The sequence below is a fragment of the Musa acuminata genome, chromosome BXJ1-11 (genome assembly GCF_036884655.1).
Source record: "Musa acuminata AAA Group cultivar baxijiao chromosome BXJ1-11, Cavendish_Baxijiao_AAA, whole genome shotgun sequence".
In the NCBI taxonomy this organism is placed as follows: Eukaryota; Viridiplantae; Streptophyta; class Magnoliopsida; order Zingiberales; family Musaceae; genus Musa; species Musa acuminata.
In genome coordinates this window covers 25,097,777-25,121,399 of record NC_088337.1, presented here as the reverse complement: position 1 = coordinate 25,121,399, position 23,623 = coordinate 25,097,777, and the positions used below count along the sequence as shown (strand labels likewise).

At 39.7% G+C, this 23,623-nt stretch overlaps 2 protein-coding genes across 11 annotated transcripts; both read right to left on the bottom strand.

Moving 5' to 3' along the window:
* Positions 1-380: 380 nt before the first annotated feature.
* LOC103971534 (uncharacterized) lies at positions 381-6,752 on the bottom strand. Of its 7 annotated transcripts, XM_018820179.2 has the most exons (6): positions 6,454-6,752; positions 5,727-6,036; positions 5,276-5,354; positions 2,880-2,998; positions 1,775-1,900; positions 381-883 (listed from the first exon to the last, which is right to left on the bottom strand). In XM_018820179.2, the coding sequence occupies exons 2-5, from the start codon at positions 6,027-6,029 to the stop codon at positions 1,790-1,792; spliced, it is 612 nt and encodes a 203-aa protein (XP_018675724.2). In that variant the 5' UTR covers positions 6,030-6,036; positions 6,454-6,752; the 3' UTR covers positions 381-883; positions 1,775-1,789. The 7 variants fall into 7 exon arrangements, with proteins under 7 accessions (XP_018675724.2, XP_009383849.2, XP_009383847.2 ...); XM_009385574.3 differs by lacking the exon at positions 1,775-1,900 and having other exon boundaries at positions 6,454-6,746; XM_009385572.3 differs by lacking the exon at positions 1,775-1,900 and having other exon boundaries at positions 5,727-6,006; positions 6,454-6,746.
* Positions 6,753-8,590: 1,838 nt separating this feature from the next.
* LOC135597352 (uncharacterized) lies at positions 8,591-22,453 on the bottom strand. Of its 4 annotated transcripts, none has more exons than XM_065090183.1 (9): positions 22,075-22,453; positions 21,914-22,006; positions 21,436-21,540; positions 21,048-21,218; positions 12,758-12,856; positions 12,544-12,672; positions 11,150-11,329; positions 8,976-9,092; positions 8,591-8,912 (listed from the first exon to the last, which is right to left on the bottom strand). In XM_065090183.1, exons 1-9 carry the CDS (start codon positions 22,408-22,410, stop codon positions 8,748-8,750), a joined length of 1,395 nt encoding a protein of 464 aa, XP_064946255.1. In that variant the 5' UTR covers positions 22,411-22,453; the 3' UTR covers positions 8,591-8,747. The 4 variants fall into 4 exon arrangements, with proteins under 4 accessions (XP_064946255.1, XP_064946256.1, XP_064946257.1 ...); XM_065090184.1 differs by having other exon boundaries at positions 21,048-21,200; XM_065090185.1 differs by lacking the exons at positions 8,591-8,912; positions 8,976-9,092 and adding an exon at positions 9,099-9,913.
* Positions 22,454-23,623: the final 1,170 nt, after the last annotated feature.

The window sequence follows — 23,623 nt, the reverse complement described above, 5'->3', positions numbered from 1 at the left end:
GAGAGAGAGAGATATGAAGGCGAGGAAACTGGAATCATAGAAAATTCTTTTTGTAAGATACAAGACAACCATGTTGGCTTGAATAATAAACTTGAAGTATCCGTAGTTCAGAGGATGTAAGCCAGAAGACACCAAGCACACATGCAAAAGATTTAGACCCAACATTTGGCATCACAAATTTTCTTGAAATTTCAGATCCAGTTTCAATAAAAGTGTCTCAACATCTTCCACTACATTAAATTTCGAGTGCAGAAAAGCTAAAAAATGGTGGCGCCAACCATAATGTCTGAACCAGAATTTGTGGACTGCCATCTGCTATTTCCGTAGGTAACTTTTAGATCAGTGGAGGTTTACATGAATACAGGTTGAGGCCCCAAAACTGACAAAAATGGTTTTACGCCGCAAACTATATTGGTTAATATATATAGAGCTGAATACAGTTATTAGCTTGATTACAGATGGGTATAGCAAATGAAATTTGAATGCATATATAAACACATCGACTTAAAAATTTAATTGGAGAATGTTCCAAAACCTGTAGAAAAGAAACTAAAAAACTGGTATCAGAATGGAGAACGAATTCAAGAGCATGGCAATGGGAATCGATAGGAGGCCCCCGTCGAAATGCACAAAAGATCTGCTTGGGGTGGTCACGTTAATGGGTTGCTGGAAGGTACACGCGATGAAAACTGCTCATCGTAAGCTTCCTCCGACAGGTTGGGCATTTCTTCTGTGCCTGAATGGAAGACTTTATGCATTGCAGGCAAAAAATATGGCCACAAATAGTTGATGATGCATCAACCAAAGCATGCAAGCAGACAGGGCAGGTGAAGGTGGGTTCCTTCCTAGTTAACACCACAGGCTCTGGTTTGGATTTCTTCCTCTGCAGTTTACAAGTCAAAGTTCGGTGTGAATAATTAACAAGAAAGATCATAAAAGCGAACAGACGAAAAGAGAAACATAAACAGGTAATAACTAAGATTTTCAATGGTTATGCACATGGATTACTTAAAACTATTGATTTAACAGCTATGTATATGAAGAGCAAAGAGGATTAAAACTCTTGCTCAGCTATTCAAATGAGGACTCTGCCCTTGCACCAAAGGCCAGGAATAATTTGTTCCCGTGACACTGTTTAACTAAAAAGAAACCAGTTTATAAGTTTCCCCAAGGCATCAATGTACTTAGACTTCAATAACAACCAAGGAAAAACCCCCCACTCCTAATAGCAAATACCAGTTAATGAAACATTATAGCAGCCTAAGATCATCCAATGCATATATATAGTACCATATGATGTTAGGAAATAGGGGATAAAAAAGAGAAAATTCTGGCAAGTATTATAGCCCCTGTACAACATGAAAGTTTTTAAGGGCATTATCTTCTATGGTTCATAGTCTGATACCGTCCAAATGCCAATCAGTCACTTCCACAAGGTAAGAAAACTAGGACTGCTCAATGGTTTCATTATGTAAATATCTGAAATTTGGATTTTTATTATCTCATTTGGAAAAGGCAGAAAGCAAAGTGTTCATTGCAAAACACGAGAACATTAATATAAGCCTCACATCTGGGATGAAAACAATGTCATGTTGCGAGAGCAGCAATGTGAATATAAGTTGAAGGAAAATTATCACTATATTAGTTTCTTCATTCCCAATGATTGGAAAGGTCTAATAATAACAAAAAGCAAAGCACTCCCATCTCATGATTGTGTCTCTAGAAAGGAAATCTAGTTGCAACTACATGTGTAAACCCTTTTTGTGAGACTTACTTTTTGATATGCCACTTATAACCTCAATCTAGGCAAGGCACAAGTGCCTTGATGGGCCTCACACCATGACAAGCCTTTAACAACAGTGTCCAGTGCTGCAGTGGAGGGTCCAAATGGTCCAGACATCTGAAGGTACACATGAAGATTCATAAGAGGATTGATTCACCACCAACTTGTAGTTGCCCGATCCCAAGATTTCAGTTCAATTGTAAGTTCACGAGGAAAAGAGAAATTGTTGTTGAATGGTTTGATACAACAAGCACTAGTAAATAAACAAAAATATTTTCATATGTCATATCCTCATGACACAATTATTTATTCATGCAATTTGGACTCCTGTCATGCTTTTCTATCTGGCATGTTTTAAAATCCTGCTTTGCCTTTTTAAGCTCCAATTGCAGTAAACAAGTTTGCTTCTTTTGAAAAGTCCTTTAGGTGAACTGATTGGAAAAGCATCAGATGGCCAAGGGCTTGCTAGTCCTAAGAAAATGATAGAGGAAACCAATATTCAGTTATGTTCTTATTTGAAGAGGGATTTGCAACCAGGGGCAGGTTCATACATGATCCCATAAAAGTAACAAAGAGCACGGTCTCTTGTCTCATTACTTCTCTTTCCATCTTATTCCAATTTACTTATCCCTTGGTTACTCTCTCTCTGATCTCTTTTTCTTTACACAACTATTCCTGCAATTGAGAGCATTACTTAATATTTTACTTCAATCCATTTGCAAACATATTCCCTTACTAGTACCACAGAGCATATCATATAGTAGCATCTATTCTGCTGTCCTGATGCTGATCGATGCTGTAAACCAGAGCAAAGTTTCAGATAATACGATATTATTCAGAAATTATGTCTGTTTAATTTCCTTCTATAACTGAAACTTCAAATAAGGAAAGCTCACAAGGCTATTATTTAGATATTGTTTGATTCCTGATATAATAAAGCTGAAAATACAGGAAAAGCCTACCAAGACATCATTTAGATAATTGCAAAATGATTGAATTAATTACCTTTAAAATAAGAGAAACTGTTTATAGCTAAATGGAAGATTAAGCAACAGAATGTATTAATATTACAAAAAAAAGGAAAAACCATTTTTACCTTTGCAATAAGATCCTGTTCTAAATCGGGATAAAGGTCACAATTAATAATTGTCCTGCTCGTTGAACTTCTTGGACGCTTGTTGCGAGTGTTTGAAGATGATCTAGCCACTCGTTGTTCTACAACAATGACAAAAGGATGAGTGAATACCAGACAAAACAGAAAGAAAATAAAAAAATAGCCATATGGCAGTTATAATAGTAAAAGTAAAAGCAAATCAATTAAATTTCTCAAGATTAATGTAATATTCATATAACACATGGTTTTTGGAAACACACAATCAAGATTGGACAAGAACTTTGGCCACCAAAGTTGGTCAGATGATCAGACAATCCAAACATAATCAAGCAATACTGATGGGCTGTAGCTATTATAAACTAAGTTGGGTGATAGAGTTATGCCTTCCTATTGGTAATGTATCAGCTCATCTATACTTATGGTTTGAAATTAACTCCACAAACATTTTAATGTTTTATTTCTTAATCTTTCTTACTTCTCTTTCACTTTTTTTTTGGGATTTCTAAGTATCGAATCTCCACTTTTTTCACTGTCATTACTTTCCAATTGAGATGCCACATTGATTCAACCAATTTGGACCAATACCAGGAACATGTCCTACAAGCAATAGCAGAACTATTCTCAACTTTATGAATCTTAAAAAAAGAAAGGATCTAAAGGCTATCTGCTTTTTGACAAAGCTTGTTGTCATAAATGGATAAGAAGTGGGTGAATGTCACTCAACTCTGTTTGCCAGTGCACAAAAACATTGTTGTCCATCATTAACACCCTTACAAAAATTCATCCTATCCAAGCAGGAGATCATGATTCCTATCAAGGAACTGAATCTAGGAGGAGAGAGAATGGAGGGGAGAGAATATAACAAAAAGTAAACATGAACAGTAGTTTAATTCATGAACAAAAAGTTCATTTACTTTCCAAAATCAAAACCAAACCCTTAAAAAACACTCATGTAGCAACTTAAATTTTTTTAATTCATATTATGTTTCTATCAAGAACTCCTTATCACCCAAACCAATACATAACCATTACGGGCACGAAACTCGCCTTCTCCTTCTCTTCCTACTCCCTGGCTTCGCTCGACCTCCATCGACAGCCTTTCCATCCGCTACTTGTCTCTTTTCAGGTAACCTCCTCCTTCTTCCTCCTTTTCCTCTCTCTTCCTCCCTCCTTCCTCTTCTGCCACCATCTCCTCATCCTTCCTCTTCCTCCTTTTCCACCAGCGCTCCTCTTCTACCTTCCTCTTCCTCCTCTATCTCCACCACCTCCTTCATTAATACATAGCGGTGTACCAATTGTCAGGACACTGGTACCAACAATACATACCGAATCCGGTACAGATTGTGCTCCTTAGTTTCTATCAAATATCCTATCAACATAAATTGAATATTTGCTTTGCCACCTATATTATTGCATTTCTCTGTAATCATTGAACTTCAACCATATGAATTATGTATATAAACCATACTTCACACCAAACCAGCGCATAATATTTTGGTTTAGGATGGATTCCAGAAAGAAACAGTTTGCTTACATTTGAAAATTTTTCAAGCCACAATTTACAGGTTCGGTCTGCAGTTCCCTAGAAATAAGACCAAACTGGACCGTCCAGAAACTTATACATGTATTGAACCATGTCAGGTTGGATTAGGCTATCCAAGACCTCAACTGAAATCTGGCTGAAACCAAATTAGACTACCATGGATTAAGTTTGTTCTCAAAGACATTAATTTTAAAATTTTATACACACAACCAAGGACATCATCACAAGGATTAGTGTTAAATCACCCATGAATTTCTTAGCTGCATAAACCTAAAAAATGTACAAGGTGTTTGTGCACTTTTGCAGTCAGAACAGTTAAGACTGTTGGGCTATTGTTAACTAACAATATGACTTTGTAATAAAGAGATGATAAGAAACAAAAGACAAAACCGCAGAATAGTTATGCCAACCTAGTGGATAGAAAAGACTTAGAGCTTAAAAAGGTGTAGTCCAGCACCATACAATATTAATAAAAACTATATCTATCCTTGAGCCCAATCTCTATTTTCTTTTTAACTTTCAACTCAATCAACTTCTCCAGAGCCTACTACAACATCAACAAAAACCATTTTTGCATCCAAAGTTGATGCTTAATTCTGAAAAAAAAAAAACAAAGATAACACAAATGTATAATTGACTTCACAACATTAAGCAATTTAAATAATCTTCTTCGAAATTTGTGGTGACATATGAACTATGGGAAAATAAACAGAGTACCAAAATGATCAATTGCAACATTCTCATAGCAAGGGCAATTTATATTTGCACTAGCACTTGGGATCTCATACTTTACATTCATATAGTTCATCAAATAGCAACAACAGCATAAACAGACCTGCTCTTCTATAATTTATCCCCAGGTCTTCATCCGGGACGACAATCACAGGCTGGCTCCTTCTAAAGGAGTCCCTCCCCTAAACCAATAAAAACAGAACTCATTACCAAATGAAGCACAACACAATGCTTGAAAAACAATCAACCACATAGATACATTGGTTTACAACATAATAATAATAAGAAATATAACTCAGATCATCAAACAAATACAGTCTGAGGCATCCTAGCAATGATCAAGTTCACATATATGAATGGTTCATTACAAGACAATATATAGTGCGTGACTCCAAAGATAAGATTGATCTTCAACTCTACTAAATGAAAGCAAGTGTTTCATCCTATCTAGTAACTCTAATAAAATAGAGAAAATTATTCCAAAAACTAGAGATAAAGCTAATGCACTTATACACGAAATAAGTCTCCTCCACATAGGTTACAAGTCGAAGTACCTGAGGAAACCCTCTTGAGGATGCGAGGGTCACAACCTCATCCTCTATCGATTCTAGATCAATGATCGAGTTATTTAGACGATCACTTGGTGGTGCGGTAGACCCTTGCTGCGATTCAATAGCATCACCAATCTGGGTAATGGAAATCCATGGATGCCTAGAACCAGAAGTCCCCTCAGCCAGCCAGCACTCTAGCGGCGGAAAGTTGAGGTCCAAGTTCAGAACCATCTTCCCACTTATATCATCCCGCAGGGACATCGTTGCACCTCGCGTTGATGGTCTAAGCGTGTTCATGCTAGACATCAGTATGCTTTACAACACAAGGAAAACATAGATTTTCAAGAACGATACATTATAAGAAAACGATCTGTGCAAAACAAAACGGAAACAGAAACTCTTATGGCCTATTTTTGACTTTCAATCAAATAAAGGGAAAGTATAAAGAAAATAGAATAAGATTGTATGATCGATCAAGAAATTCCAAAAGGTCAAGTTTTTTTTTACTAAAGAAGAAATTCCATCACGATTTACCAAAAACATGAGATTGATTACCTAACGTAAAATAATAATAATAATAAATTAATAATAACAATAACAAGTTTTTGCGCCAACCAATTCTTAAAGGTATTCCTACATTGATTAACAAAAACTACCACCAAATCTACAACAAGATCACAAAAAGAAGAAAAAAAGACCCATATTATATGTGGTCCACAAAAGCTCATACATGTGGATGGTAGAAATCCAACGAAGAGCGAAGAAATCCAGGAAGTATCTAAAGAACCTCGAAGCGAGTGCAGAGTTTTCAGGAATAAGGAGCAAGAAATCGCACCCCAACCAGCGAAATTGGGGGTACGAATCGACGGAAAATGAGACGATCTTTGCTGGATACGGCCTTTAGGGGGCTAGGGTTTTAGTGGACGATCGAGATGGATCGAAGAGGGGCGCGAGGGGGACGAACGCGACGACGGAGAGGCCAAAAAGAACGACAATTTTCCCCGATTTCGTTCGCCGACAAATTTATAGCTCGTATTCCGCCACCCACACCGCTGCTGAAATAACAGGTGACGTAACGGACCGCACACGTGCGACCTGCGTTGCGTGTGCGGTTGATTCCCGAAGCGCGATTTCCCTTGCATAAATCGACGGATGTTAAGTGTGCCACGCGTGCACACGTAAAGCCATCGACGGTGGAGGATTCCGTAAAATCCAAAAGATCGTGTAGACTACGTGTCGCAGAACAAGTGTTCACAAGGCCACGGACAATGCACGTGTGGCAGCGCTCCGATAGACCATCTTTCCATGAATCAACGGATGATAGATGCGCCACGCATGCACGTAGATAGCTACGGACGGTGTAGATTTCCGCAAACCGTATGGATCGTGTGAACTGCGTGTCGGAGAACAATTGTCAGAAGCCACGCGTCAAGCAGTGCCGCTGATTCACGCAGCGTTCCGCTCGACGCCAACGCGACACGCATACACGTAGAGAGAGATGAACGGTGATGGATTGCGCAAATCCGATTGATATCGTAAATTATGTGTCGCAAAACAGATGTTCGGACTGTCAGGGGTGACGTGGCATGTAAAGACCTGACCTGTGAAAATTTTCCAGGGTGATTGTATCCAGCCCTAAATAAGGCAGTCCAACTAAAATATTTTTGTGCTTTGGTAAGGAAAAAAGTTATTAACGTTCTATTCAACCTGATATGACTCATGACTTAGATTGAGATACCCCCGAGGTACAAACTCGGTACTCCTCGAGGTGAGTACATGAAGATTAAGATCGAGATAGGTTCTCAACTCGATCTCTTTCACATCCAAGTTAATCCCACAGGTGAGATGAAAAAAATAAAAAAAAATAGTAAAAACACTATAAAAGCTCATAATCATATTGAAACTAGTAATAGAGTGACAGAATATTTCATAAAATATTCTACAGAAAGATAGTCTCTAACCGCTTCTAATAGTCTTCTCTTAGGTTTTTGTTCACATAGGCGATAGAGGGAGGAGATAGCCAATAACTAATTGTTCTAGACTATGTTCACGTGGACTAACTGAGAGAGTATGTTTTGCCTCTCTTATGCTAACTCGATTGTCACGTGAAGATCATATATCAGGTGATAATTGGTCGATGAAGGTATGCTTCGATTACTCTTACGGAGAAGTGTTGAAGCACAATGGTTTCATTCGATTTGTGGCAATGTTAAGGTTGGAGGGAGGGTCCTAATGTTCTATACAATTCTTCGAGTTGGTCTAAAGCTGCTTGATCTATGTGTCTCAAGTATCTCTCTTAGGGGGTTGAGTTTTTAGACCCATGTGTCTCGAACATGACTTCGTGATCTATGCCTTGGGGTCTCTCATCAGGATGATTGGGGCAATATAACCTATGTCCCTTGAACATGCTTGAGGGGGTCGAGGGAACTTGACTATGATATATACGAGAAATGAATGTTCAACATCACGCCGTAGGAATTTTTATTCTTGTTTCTCGAAATCCTACCAATTTTGCTGCGTGTGGTTATTATTTAATATTTATCACAACTTCAATCCAAAATATTTGCTTTCAATTTTGGACATTTTGTTTATATTTCATATTTCTTTTTCATCTGCTCTCAAAGTTGAATCATACACAAATTCATTGTGTTTGTCAGCTAAAACTTAATCCTCCTAAATTATCAAACTTACAACTTCATTCTCTACTTATAGTCGTAATATTTGATGTATTAATACATCCCAAACTCCGTCCTTACCTGTTTAAGATTTGGATTGTTTCTTGAACAATATCCAGTGTTCGATAACTATTTAAGACCACTCAGCATTGCCCATTGACACAACTATTAAGCGGATTAAGCATAAGGACATGGAAAGACAACTAGTTTCAATCTCATTTAATTCACCAAAAACACACAAATAGTGCACTGGCTCTCGTACAATCATTTACATTGTTTAACAAGTTTAGCTCTTTACAAATAGATCAAGTGTTCAACAGACAACGATGCCATGATACTTTCTGCAACTTTAACCAGCCGAAGAACCATGCAGTTTATTGGCAACATAGAGGAGATGATTGATGTTTGTTTGTGGATAATTCTGCAGTAGCTTAAGGTTGGAAGTGAAATCGCCGGCCAAGAGACGTTTTCTGACCAGGATCAACATGGCACAACACACCCTAAGTAGGGTTTCCTGCAATCACAAGGATACTTCACGTTAACCGAGCAAAGGAAACAAAAAAAATGACATCAATACCTGAGGACCATCGGGATCACTTAAAAGTGCATCCCATATATGAAGGCTGTCCACAAAATTGAACTCCTGAGTCAAAAGCAGTGTAATCCATCTGAACGCATAGAATTGGGGATTGACCTTCAAAAAAAGAAAAAAAATTCATTGCCACCAGTTAGATACCTTTGTGTTTCGACAACTTCTTAAGAAACCAATGCATACCTTTAAAGTCATATTAGCAGGAAACAACGCTAGTCTCCAAAAAATTTAAACTAGAAAACCACTTAAGAAACCAAGGCAGACAGACATTTAAGTCATACTAGCAGGAAACGACAATAGTCTCCAAAAAGTTAAACTAGAAAACTACTTATGCAAAGCATTTAACAGAAAGAATCTAATTTCATGTACTGGTAGGTAGTATACTGGTCCTTGGGCAGACATGTGCATACCATCGAGCATTTCGTGTGCAAATTAGTGCTAGTTATCAAGGGGGCAGTGGCAAACTCTCAGCACAGCACAAAACTCCTCATGATGATGATGCTTGGGTTGTCAGTATGATATTCTTAATAGTGATCAGGAAAACAATCTCAGAATCAAGCATGTCTAACTGCAAATGCAACATGATTTTCCATACTATACCATATATCAAGACAAATTGCTTCAAGCATAAGCATAAAAGACAACTGGAAAAAGAATTTGGCATGATAATTGTTGTTAATTAATCTGTCTTTCCAAAGGGCCACTAACAGTATGATTTGAGGGTAACACAATCCATATTGATACTATCCGGCAGAAGTCACAAAATTGCATCCTCATCTAAGGGGAAATTATTCAATGAAAAAAAAATTCATAAAAAACCAGCAGTAAACTGAGATGACCACACTTCCCTGATTTTCCAAGAATACAAATTAACCTTCCTCAAATGTGCGTACTACCAACAAATGAGTTCCGAGGTCCCCAAGCTACACATGATTATCACTTAATTAACATCATATTAAATTTAAGGCAACAAACTACAGAAATCAGGGGAAACTAAAAATTGAAGCCTGCTATATGCTTGATGCAGCTCTGAATAAAGCTGTCAAGATTAGGTTAGATCTGATCAGATCCAATTAGATCGAACAGCTTAATTTTAAAAGTACTGTAACTATCATTTGCTGTTTGTACTAAGAAAGCACAAAAACATCAACAAAATAAAACATCTAATCCCTACTTGAACCAATATCTGATAGGCCGGATCAATGAGGTCAAATATAACCTGTCCAAGACTAAAGTTTGATTTATTTACTGATTTTACCAAGAAAATTACCAAAAAAATTTGACCCCCCACCCATTAGGATAAATAAAATCTTTTCTGTGCCTTCTCTACAGCAGCGGAGGTTTCTAGGGAACCTGCACAATACATGCTCTAGCCAGCGGCAAGCAACACAGCTTGCTAACGATGGCTCTGGGTTTTCGTTGTAATATAGTGGTTCATACAATCGGTTTTCTTATTTTATGACACCTCTGCTTATGGTGAAAAAAACAAAACATTGCATTCTCTTCTTTGATGTGTCGACTGCACTCTGCTGCACATTTCATCTTTGCCCCTAACAAAACTGTGACATGTGAACCAGTACTGTCATAAGGATGACAGAACAGATGAGATATAAAAAAGGGAAAAAAAAAAAAAACAAATAGACAAGGGGACTATAGAATAGTGAAAAAGAATTGAGAAGTTCAAATAAAAACCCAATATTTAGTTGGTTTTGAAAAAAACAGAAGCATGATGGGAGATAGAGGAGACAACAGGAAAAGGAAAGAGTGATCCAATTAGAATGAAGTGTACATTAAGTAGGAATCAATTTTGGTTATTGCCTCTGTAGTCCAAAAACACCAAGTTAGCTCAAGTTGGACTTCCTTATTACTAAAAGAAATAAGTGGAAAACATTTAAGAATAATTCAATCCTGGCAAGGCATCTCATATAACTAGTTACCTAGAACCTGATGGATTTACATGCAGTAGAACTTTTCCATAATTAAATCAACATTCCAGGGACAAATGCCAAAGACACCATGTAGTACACACTACCAAGTAACTTGGTCCATAAAACTGAAAAACAAGATGTTATATGAAGTGTACCACAGAGGCAGTTTCCAAAATGTTAATCACAATTACAGGTGGATGACATAAAAATAATTCTAGTAATTTCTCTTACTTTTGTTGTAATCTCTAAATGACGCCAAAGCTCCCCATCATGTTTCTTTAGTAGCTCTGATAGTTTACTGATTGTATAACGAATGCCAACTACACTATTATCAAGCTTTTGACAGAAATTGTCTCTAAATCCACTCAATAACTCAACAAAACAAAAGAAAGCATCTGCTTCAGCATACACCTGCACAAAAAAAACGAAAGTTAAAGTTCAAGGAGACCAAAGAAAATCAAGAAAATGATTTGACACCACAAAATAGGATTAGAAAAGCACAAATTTGTCATTTGAAAGAAAAAACACTGTAAAATAAATTGTCTATATCTTCCTCGTTAAGTTTCATATAGAAACATGTTAACAGATACCATCACATAATGTTAACAAAATAACTTGGTCCAAGAGAATGGATATTTATCAAGATTAAAAAGCGACAGAAATGGTTCAAATCCAATCACCTAGATTTGGCTCATATGCACTCATCTGCTAACCTGGAAACTATACCATACTTAAGAAGAAGAAATAAAATGATGATACTACTGCATACGTTATCATATAGCCAAGTAATAACCAATGAGAGTAACCTGATATATAGCAAAATGTAATAAAAAGTCTTGAAGAGTAGTTTGAAAAAACAGTTGTTATAAACAAAATTTCTATAGTAAATGAATTTACATGATTCAATATTTCATACAGAATAACATTCTGTAAACATTGCAGATAGTAGTAAACATGAAGTCATGTACACTATCTGTCAAAAGAATATGAGAAACTACACCATACAAAAAATTTCTACTTTTTTAATATATTTACTAGGCTGTATGGACATAATTCATATGGAACTGCAACTCATTATGAAGCTAAAATGACTCTCTAACAGCTGCCCACCCAGTTAAGGCAACCATCATGCCATCTCACTATGAACACTTAATATATGTCAAGAAGGATCCATGAAAATCGAATAGTCACAGTAGGTATCAAAAAACTTGGATCTTGAAAACAGGACCATGGAAGCAGAAGACCTCACTCTGTACTGGAGATACTAATATTTTAATCTAAAATGGATATGACTAATAGGACTTGACTGTAATAAAGTAATGGATTCTACCAAAAACATAACGAGTTTAAACAATGTTGAGTGAATAAAGAGATAGTTTCTGAAAGAACTACAAAGCCTATTGAAGGCAGAAAATCTTAACAGTTTCTGAAAAAGAAACTTGTAATGCAAAGGGAAAAAAAATCAAATATATCTTAAATATAATGAGATCTATTAAAGAATGGAAGTATTTTGCTATTAGTGGGAATAACATATGGTGTCCTAACAGATTCTGTATTCACAAAACAACAAGAAATTTATGAACAATGTCGCATGGGTGACACAGCAGTCGTTTCAGAACTCATACGGCGTTATTTTGATCTGGATCATTTCTCAACACGTAGAAAAGAGGTGCTAATATTTCGTTCATCCCTTGTACATATCTTATGCCTGGATTCAACTTTGCAAAGATAATGAGTATGTGCCTCAGGGCCTCCTGCCAAGAATAGAAGTTAGTTAATTAGTTAATTAATACAACCAACTTAAGAAAACTACTCTCTGTTGAATAAGAAACCACTTGCCTGATTAGACTTCGCAAGGGATGAATCCCCACAGAAAAATTGCATGTCAGGATGAGTGCGCTTTACATCTCGTTCAATCTGTTCAATGATCTCTGTCTCCTTAAATAAGATGAAATGAATACATATTAGAATTAGATTGATATCCCACAACTACAAAAAGGAAGCCAATTACGAAAACAGAAACTCTAAATGTGGTAAATTTATGAAACATCCCAATTCAGATATTGTTACAGAATCAATCTGTAAGAAAATGCCAATAGTTGATAGAAGTATAGAACAATGTTAGAATCGTGTGGACATCAGCATCACAATTATAATTTGGGTAAACATCATAATGCATGATGCCTGTAAACAAGCAAAGATTTAACAAGTAATTGAAAAGCAATTTGTGGACAAATACCATTTCAGGGCTGTAGCTTCACCTTGCAGAAATCTTGATACCAAAATACATGCAGAAGGAAAGAAAACTAGAAAAAAAATTTGCTTGAGAAAGATTTTCCTCTCCGTCTTATTTTTCTAAGAAATTTTCTTTTCACAGTTTGGAAAAAATAATCTCACCGCACTATCACGAACGGTCGTCGTGCACCCGCAACAACTTCGTTCAACGAACTGTTCGTCGCTTTTACATGCTTGTACAAAGATATGGCAGCATGTTTTGCCTTGGTTTTGTGTGTTTTGGCTTGAAAAATGTAAGCAATGACAGTTCGCAGCGCTACAGTGCGACCACTCGCCGCGCCGGGCCAAACTGCCCCAAAATGGCTCTGTTTTCATGTGCCACGACCTGTTTTCTGTAGACCGCAACCTCATACGAAACGTCAACCATCTCAGCACCCTGGAACCCCCCGGGTGGCACCAAGGGAGATGGGGCTTCGGGGTAGTGTTGGGTGTTAAACAATCTTCACAAGTTTGCACGATCACTTGACGAGAACTTGCCTTCGCGCTCAACAGCCGGTGAGTAGTTGTTTATGGACTTGCAACTGTTCGTTCTACCTTATAAAGTTCTTATTTTCTCCTTCCTCTCTTTTCTCTCTTGCACTCAAGGTGCTCGCTGAATTGCTTGTAAAGCTTCCCTCTTCACGAGACGTCGGGGCTTGTCTGTCACTCGTTTTCAATCTAATCAACTTTCTATTTTAGGTCCTTCGGGACCTGCACGAGGCTGTAACTAGGTTGACCCTTTGCGGACGCATATGTCGCAAGGGCGCCTCATGACTTAGGCAATCCCAGCTAAGTCTGAGGAGTTGGCGCAAGGGTGCTTGACGACTTAGGCAACTCCAGCTAAGTTCGTGACTTTGCTGCAAAGGTGCCTCACGACTTAGGCAATTCCAGCTAAGTTCGTGACATTGTGATATTAGAGCAGGCAAGCAATTCGAGCAAGCAACAAAGAAACTTCGTAATCTCGCCATAGTAAAGTATCGTGGCGAATCGAGCAAGACGGGGCAAGCCGGACCATTGCCCCAAGCAGCCGCAGGTGGGCTGCAAGTGCAAATTCGCTCTCATGCAGGTGGAGCCGCTCTGGAGGATCGTGGAAGCGAACATGATGAGCGAGAAGTTGGCTACTCTCCGCGAGCAGAGGAGGCGCAATCTGAAGCACCAATCGGGAAAAAAATCCATAAGGAGAGACTCACGACGGCGGAAACCCGCCTAGATGTTCTTGAAGCGAGCTTGGAAGAACTCTACCAAGGCCAACGAAGGCTTCTTAGGATAGAGAGCTCGCAAGAAGAAGGTGAATCCCGAATCGACAAGGTTGAGGCCCTAGTCGATCGACTTACAAACGATACCAAAGACTCTGTGCAACATTTGCACGAAGTCGTGGCGGAACTCACTTTTAGAGTGACAACGCTCACAAGGGCACTAAATGCAGAAGGGAGCAACACCCACGTTGCAACGTCACAAAACTTGAGGGCACTTGAGCCTCATTGCCATGGAGGTGCTAGGGACACAAAGGAGCTTAAGAATTTCTTGTTTGACATGGAACAGTACTTTCGAGCTATAAGGCTCGATTCTAAAGTTACCAAAGTTTCAATAGCAACTATGTATTCGAATGGGGATGCAAAACTTTGATGGCGAATCCGTTGGGAGGAGATCCAACAAGGTCAGTGTCGAGTGGACACATGGGAGGAATTGAAGCAGGAGTTGAGAACTCAGTTCCTACCCGAGAACATAGAGTTCGTCGCAAGGAGGAAGCTGAGACAACTCCGCCAAAGTACTTCCATTCGAGACTACATGAAGCAATTTTTTGCACTAATGCTGGACATCCAGGGCATGTCCGAGAAGGATAAGTTGTTCAGCTTCCTCGATGGTCTGAAGCCATGGGCTCAACAGGAACTGCATCGAAAGAATGTCACCGATGTGATCGGGGTAATTGTGGTCGCAGAAAGGCTCATCGACTTTGTTTCCTCATAGGACTGAGGGAAAAGTAAACAATCTTCAGGAAATCGCCTTCCAAAATATTCTCGAGGGAAGGAGCCCGGGGGCGAGCAAAGGAAGAAGAGTTCCCACAAAGGGCCAAGCTCAAAAGGCTAGGCCCCAAAACCTGACGGATGTTGCATGTGTGAAGGACCGTATGTGGTGAGGGAATGCCCACAGAAACAAGCACTCAATGCCTTAACAGCTTTAATCCACCCCCCAAATCGAACAAGGGCAAGGCCATCGCTCTTAGTTCGAGTAGTTCGGAATCCAGCAACGACGATGAGGAGTCGCAAGGACCCGGATGGGAGCAATGCGTTTGTTGAATGCTTTGTGGAATCAAGTGGGGGAGAACACGAAGATAAAGTCACATAATGCAGGGAGCAGTGAGCTGATGTACGTGGACATCAAGCTCAATGGCCAAACAACCCATGCAATGGTGGACACGGGCGCTACTCACAACTTTTTTGCCGATCGAGAAACAAAGCGACTTGGGCTGATTTTGGAGAAGAACCCAAGTCGGATGAAGGTGGTGAACTCAGAGGCTAAGCAGATCTCCGAGTTGGCAAAGGGAGTTCCCATCAAGATCGGAACATGGAGCGGGAGCATAAACATGATGGCGGTGCCACTAGACGACTTCCAAGTGATTCTCGGAATGGAGTTCATGCACGCGGCGAAGTTGGTGTCAATGTCGTTCCTGAACTCCCTATGTCTGATGGGAGGCGACGACCACTGTGTGGTTCCCGTCTCTCAGAGTAGAACCAAGGACCCCTAATAAATATCGGCATTACAATTGAAGAAAAGGGTAGGAAAAGGAGAGTTAACCTTCGTAGCTTCTGTGAAGCTAGAGCCACTCGACGGGGAGGCCATTCATGAACCTGCTGTGGTCGCAAATGTTCTGAAGGAGTTCACAGACGTTATGCCACCTGAGTTGCCGAAAACTCTACCGCCACGTAGAGGCGTGGATCATCACGTTGAGTTGGAGCCTGGAGTGAAACCTAAAGTGAGACCGCCATATCGCATGTCCTCTCCAGAGTTGGAAGAGCTCAGAAAGCAGTTAGACGAACTACTAAGCAATGGTCTCATCCGCAATTCCAAAGCACCATTCGGAGATTTAGTCCTCTTCCAAAAGAAACAAGATGGAAGCCTCCGACTATACGTCGACTATTGAGCCCTCAACAAGGTAACAATGAAAAATAAGTATCCCATCTCGCTCATCGCGGACTTGTTCGACCAATTGGGCAAAGCAAAGTATTTCTCCAAACTCAATCTTCGGTCGGGGCATTGGCAAGTGCGCATCGCTGAAGGCGACGAAGCGAATACTACTTACGTGACCAGGTACGGAGCGTTTGAGTTCTTAGTGATGCCTTTCTACTTAACCAACGCTCCGGCCACATTCTGCACTCTTATGAACCAACTATTTAAGGAGTATTTAGATAAGTTTATGATCGTCCACTTGGACGATATAGTCGTCTATAACCAAACGCTCGAGGAGCATGTCGAGCACCTTCGGACAATTTTCAAGGTTCTCAGGGAGAACACTTTGTTCGTGAAAATGGAGAAGTGCTATTTTGCTCAAACGGAGATTTTATTCTTGAGGCATCGAATCGATGATGATTCCATTCGAATGGACAAATCAAATGTGCAAGCTGTTGTGGAATGGCGAACTCCAAAGAAGGTACCGAAGCTAAGATCCTTCCTTGGTTTCGTCAGCTACTATTAGCGCTTCATAGTTGGATAATCGAAGCGCGCAACTCCACTGACGGAGTTGTTGAAGGAGCAGCCTTGAAGATGGTATGACATATGTGAAGTTTAATTCCAAGATCTAAAGGCTGTTGTGCTGGAAGAATCGGTGCTCAAATTATCGAACTATGGGGAGCCCTTCGAAGTCCATACAGATACTTCAGACTTCGCTATTGGGGAAGTACTCCTGCAGGAGGGACACCCGGTAGCCTACGAGAGCCGCAAGCTCAATGAGACCGAGCGGCGGTATCTGGTGCACGAGAAGGAGATGACAGCGATGGTCCACTGTCTACGAGTTTGGCAGCACTACCTTCTCGGATCACGATTTGTGCTAAGAACGGACAACATTGCTTTGAGTTACTTCCAAACTCAAAAGAAACTCTCCTCAAGGCAAGCACGATGGCAAGACTTCCTGACCGAGTTTAATATGGCAATGGAGTACAAGCCCGGAAGAGAAAATGTCGCGATCGATACGTTGAGCCGGAAAGTGGAGCGGGTGAATGCCATACAGCCGGAGGGCGGAGGCCAAGCAAGTCAGCTACACTCCAACTTCCTTTCTAGGATCAAGGATGGACTGTACAGTTATCCCCAGGCAGTAACCCTGATGCAACTAATCAAAGAAGGTAAGACACGACGATTTTGGATCCAGGCTTGACTCATCTACACAAAAGGGAATAGGGTTTATGTTCCTCGAGTGGACAATTTGAGGCGTGAACTCTTGAGAGAGTGTCACGATTCCCTTTGGGCAGGACATCTGGGCATTCACCGAACATTGGCTCTCGTGGAGAGGGCCTTCTACTGGCCGAAGATGAGGACTGATGTGGAGGAATATGTTCGAACGTGCCTTACTTGCAAACAAGATAAGGTGGAGCAACGAAAGCCGGTGGGACTTTTGGAGTTGTTGCCCGTACCAAAAAGGCCGTGAGAGAGCATTTCCTTGAACTTCATATCAAGCTTAACGACGGTAGGGGGACTCGAATCGATACTCGTGGTGGTCAATCGATTTTCAAAGCATGCAACTTTTATTGCTGCACCCCTACATTGTTTAACAGATAAGGCGACCAAGCTGATGATGAAGAATGTGGTGAAGTATTGGGGAGTCCCGCACAATATCATTAGTGATCAAGATGCTCGGTTCCTAGGACGATTCTGGACCGAGCTATTCAAATTATTATAGTCTAAGCTATACTTCTCCATAAGCCTACACCCCTAGACGGATAGCTAATTGAAAGGATAAACTCGCTCCTTGAGCAATATCTTCGGTATTACATGAGTGCCAACCAATGGGATTGGATGAAGCTGTTGGACAGAGCCCAATTCTCTTACAACTTGCAGCGGAGCTCTACGTCCAACAAAAGTCCCTTCGAGATCATTATAGGACAACAACCGTCGACTCCTCACACCTTGGCTATCGGGTATACAAGGAGTAGTACGTCAGCATATCACTTTGCAAAAGAATGACACCGAAATGCAGATATTGCGCGGGCTTACTTGGAGAATGTGGCCAAAAAGATGAAGAAGTAGGCAGACTTGGGAAGGCGACCGCAGGAGTTCAAAGTCGACGATTTGGTGTTGGTGAAGCTTCAACCAGCATCACTCCAATTATTTAGGTACAAAGTATACAAAGGATTGGTGCACGAGTATGAAGGAACCTTCCTAATTATCAGTAGGGTGAGCAACGTCTCCTACAAATTGCAGCTACCGGCGTGGCTCAAAATTCATAATGTTTTCCACGCCAGCAACTTGAAGGCCTACCACTCAGATCCGTAAGATGCTTCCCGAAGTATTCCAACTTGGCTAACCCTAACCAGAGCCTCCAACGATATGCGCGTCGAAACCATTTTAGTGGATCGCAAGACGAAGCTACCCAATGAAGCTAAGCAGATTGAGTACTTGGTGAAGTGGAGAAAGCTTCCTCGGACCGAAGCCAGTTGGGAGCCTAAAGACACCCTACGACATGAAGAAGCAGCCATCAAAGCCTTCCAGCATGCATCGATGAGGGCATCAACAACTTAAGTGGGGGAGTATGTCACGAACGATCGTCGCGCACCCGCAACAACTTCGTTTAACGAATCGTTCGTCGCTTTTGCATGCTTGTATAGAGACATGACAGCATGTTTTGCCTTGGTTTAGTGTGTTTTTGCTTGAAAAATATAAGCAACGACAGTTCACAGTGTTGCAGTGCGACCACTCGCCACGCTGGGCCAAACTGCCCCAAAATGGCTCCGTTTTCACATGCCACAGCCTGTTTTTTGCAAACCGCAACCTCACGCGAAACGTCAGCCATCTCAACACCCTGGAACCCCCCGGGTAGCACCAAGGGGGATGGGACTTCAAGGTAGTATCGGGTGTTGAACAATCTTCACAAGTTAGCACGTTAACTTGATGAGAACTTGCCTTCGCGCTCGGCACCCGGTGAGCAGTTGTTTGTGGACTTGCAACTGTTCATTCTACCTTCTAAAGTCCTTGTTTTCACCTTTCTCTCTTTTCTCTCTTGTACTCAAGGTGCTCGCTGAATTGCTTATAAAGCTTCCCTCTTCACGAGACATCGAGACTTGTCCGTCACTTATTTTCAATCTAATCAACTTTCTATTTTACAGGTCCTTCGGGACCTATACGATGTTACAACTAGGTTGACCTTTTGCGGACGCATATGTCGCAAGGGCGTCTCATGACTTAGGCAATCCCGGCTAAGTCTAAGGAGTTGGCGTAAGGGTGCTCCACGACTTAGGCAACTCTAGCTAAGTCCGTGACTTTGCCGCAATGGTGCCTCATGACTTGGGCAATTCTAGCTAAGTCCGTGACAGCATGTCGACATTTACATAAAAATAAATGTCATATTTTAAGCAAATATACAAGGATTTTCCACATCTTAGGTTTTACACCAAAAAAAAAATAGAAATTGGATTTTCTTAATGAAAATTACCTTCCACTCTTAAGTAAAATCCATTCCAAAATAGACATAAACCTCAGTGACACTTAGCATGCATTTTTTTGTTATCATCGGATGATTCCTCTATATGTAGACTATGCAAAGCATTAGAGTTTGCACAAGTAGTTCCAAATATGTTCATAATGTGAACTAAAGAAATCCTTAGAATAGTCAGTTCCATGGCCAAGGGCAAAACTTGGTACAATGGTAAGGCTACTCTTTTATGACCTGATGAAAGTTTGAGCTAAGGAAAAAGGGGTCTCCATTTGTAGGGTTAAGGCTGTATATATTGATTCCCGAAGTATTGATGAGACTCTCATGATTAAGAAAGATACCATGAAATACAAGTTTGAAGATTCACAGGCAGCCATGATCCAGGTACCTAGAAGGAGTTGAAGGCCCATTGTTGATATGTTGTGGAAAGCCCATTGTTGCAATTCTTTTGGTGGTTAGCTAAATAGGACAAACAAGATTGTGAAAAGGATCCATGAAAGCTGCCTCTCTACTTGCATAGGTAAGTCTATGTATATTGACCTTCCTCTATACCCGTATAGGCACGAGGTTCATACATATGGTTGTCCTTATGGTTGTAAAAAGGGGTTCCTTAGTTTTTGAGGTCTGGAGTACCTGCAAAGTTGAAACCCCTAGTGCTATCAAATAAGGCCCACGCCACCAGTGAGTCAAGATGAATACCCACGAGTCACTTGACCAACTTATCCTTGGGTTTATTGTATGTTCTGATACTAGTTCCACTACCATTGCAAGTGCTTGTATTACTGGATCTATCCAAGCTTACATTTGAAATGATAATGGCGTCAAGCAAACAAAGACCTAAGGGTAGTGAATGTCAAAAGACCATCACAAAGGCAGATTCCTTAGTCATGGTGTAAATCCCCAAAAACAGGAGGGAACCCATGGCACATTAGATCTTTTGTGAATCAGTTGATTATATTCTAATTTCAACTTTTGCAACTTTGTACATAAAATTCATACATACAAAGTATACAATCTATGCATGAAAATTCATAGGTAGTTGATGATGCAAAAGGGCTGCTAATAAACTTGCTTATTGAAAAACTCTTTTGAACTAAACTAGTTATGATTGATGACTATACATATCTTCTATATGAGCACAAGATGGGTACAAAAGTATGAAGTAGCAGCTTACCTGTAATGAGAAAAACATTCTGGCAGACCCAAAAGCCTTACCTGAAAGAACTGATTCCAGACACTGGTCTTCCCAAGGCTCAAAGGGTGCTCATCATGAGTTATTTCAGATCTCATCAGGAAGCCACGACCTCCAGTTTCCAATGCTTCATTTTTATGGCCAACAGATTCTTCCAACCTTCGTGCCATTTCCGACTGACTAGCAAAAGCAATCTTTCAAAAATTATAGTATGCAACAATAGAAAACAAACACAAAAACAGCGGTAATTCCAAACTTCCTTCTGTAATCAGAAATTTTCATGAGCCATGTATGTCTCAAGTGTCAAGAAGTAAATCAGCAGACTAAAGGTCTATAGCTCCAAAGATATAAAATCTATAATTTTAACAGTCAAATAGTAAATCAAAAAACAGAATACTGAAGAAGACCAACAGGGTTCATTAAAAACTCCTCCTTAAAAGCCTTGTACTGAGACCGCTTCTTGGCCAGTTCTTGCATCCAGAACTCACGTTCATATGGCAAATAACCTAGTAGAAGCTGTCATCAACAAAAAAAAAAAAAATGTCACTTTCTAGCGCCAATTTCAAGAACAAGAAATTGAAGAGCTCGAATCCTTTTGAATGCATGACATAATCCATTGCCAACAAAGCAAACAAACAGTTTTTTGTTTTTTTCTTGATGAGAATAATAATGAGAATCATATAAGAATTGTATTCAATTCAAGGCAAAACATGTGACATAAAAGGTTCGTATTCAAGAACCTCAGCTTTTTTCCATTGCCAACAAAGGGAGGCAAAAACTTGTAACCAAAATCTTATTTTCAAGGGCAATTAAGCAAAAGAAATCATCAAACTCAGAACAGTGTTAACTAAGAACGTGACAGAAACATGGATTCTTTCGAGACCAAGACCTTCCACACTATCGACCGGATTCCAGTGCCATCAGGGATGCCCTGCGAGGCCAATCTCCGCAGTTCTCCAATATTTACCACCTTCTTCGACAACTGAACACGGATTCGTCAGCCATAAACAAAAAATGGAACGGAAATAACGAGAAAATGACGTATTATACTTCGGCTAAGAGCTGGAACTGGCGGGAGACCTCCTCCTGCGACAACCGCGAGGGGCTCCGATCATCTGGCGGAGCATCGACCGAGGGCCTCGGGGCCTCCGACGGAGGCTGAGGCGGCCGAGGGGGCGGTGGAGGCTTGGGGATCGGAGCCCGCGCGGGGGCTACGATCTTGGGAGAGGGCGGCGAGCGGGGCAAACGAGCAGCGGCGGTAGTGGAGGCAGAGGCGGGGGGCGAGGATGAGGACGCCCAGAGCGAGCTGTTGAGCCACTCGGGCACGCCTTTCTTCCCCATTGCCTTGGCGTCGCCGGTGCCGTTTCCCGGCGCTTCGGCTTCCATCGGAGTTTCCCAAGCTCGCTCTTCATACAGAACCGAGAGATCCAACTCGTCGCTATAAAGGCATCTTCGTAGACAAAAACTCACGGAATGTACGTGGCACCTTTTGATTTGGTAAAAAACACCCTATGCTGTTTCAAAACGAGTAGCACACGCGGAAATTATGTATGTGATCAAACCCCTAATCCAAAGTTAAATATTGTTAGTAATTAAAATTAATGATGTGGGGATAATAATTATTAAGTGGAAAAAAATTAAGACGATAGCCCAAATAAAATATCATTTTTACAAGTTCACATGAATATTGAGAGTCCTGATATGCTCCTAAATCCAATATGGTGGAAGAGGATAAGTCTTAGCTTAATTTAGATGGATGTGAATTTTGATTTAAGTAAGTGATGACTAAAAATGTATGAAAAGTACAAATAAATATGTAAATAATGAAATATATACTGTGTGCATTTTAATATTTTGAATAAACTTTTTGATGATTTATTTCTCTTTCGTAATTAATAATCATATATTGAAAATAAAAAATGTACATAATTGAAAATTCATTTTGCTAGTCGAATTAGAGTAGTATAAACTCTAATTCCTAGAAAATTGATTGTTTTCCTAGTTTAATTTTCCCAATTGAATCATACAAGATGTGATATTATTTATTGGATGGTTTTCCAATATGCTAGCATATTTATTTGAATAAATCCTTATTAAATAAATTGAATCACAATTTATTGCTTAGTAATAAAAATATAGTTTATCTTAAATTGAAATTTCTATTTAGTCTCAATCTCTATTTATAATTAATTAAAGGAAAATTCTAAATATCATAAAATACAATTTATTTTTTTTATAAAATAGGAGATGAATCTATTATTAAATCATCTTCATATTAAACATTTTATTAAAGCCTGATAATTAAAAAAAAAAAAAAAAAAAACATTGTCATCAACCCAATTCACATATAGAGACAATAGATCAAATATATGAGATGAAGAAAGATATGGATTCCTAACTAAATAATAATATAAACCTTTTTTACTTAAATTACAATATAAATTAACCAAAATAAACAAGCAGAGTATTTTTGGGATTGAAGTGGCTTTTACTAATATTAAGAAATTGATGTTTCAGTTAATCCCAAAAGAGAACCTCCTTTTGATTGTTTTAATATGTCATTTAATTTAATTAAATTAAAAGCACAGCATTAAGTATA

Coding starts and splice junctions, on each gene's coding strand:
- LOC103971534 (XM_009385574.3), bottom strand. CDS start 6,029: ATGTCTAGCATGAACACGCTTAGACCATCAACGCGAGGTGCAACGATG. Junction 5,355..5,726: donor CCTCAAGAGGGTTTCCTCAG/GTACTTCGACTT, acceptor TTATTGGTTTAG/GGGAGGGACTCCTTTAGAAG. Junction 884..2,879: donor AACAGGATCTTATTGCAAAG/GTAAAAATGGTT, acceptor TGTAAACTGCAG/AGGAAGAAATCCAAACCAGA.
- LOC135597352 (XM_065090183.1), bottom strand. CDS start 22,410: ATGGAAGCCGAAGCGCCGGGAAACGGCACCGGCGACGCCAAGGCAATG. Junction 22,007..22,074: donor AGTTCCAGCTCTTAGCCGAA/GTATAATACGTC, acceptor ATCCGTGTTCAG/TTGTCGAAGAAGGTGGTAAA. Junction 11,330..12,543: donor ATCCAGATCAAAATAACGCC/GTATGAGTTCTG, acceptor TTTTTTGTGCAG/GTGTATGCTGAAGCAGATGC.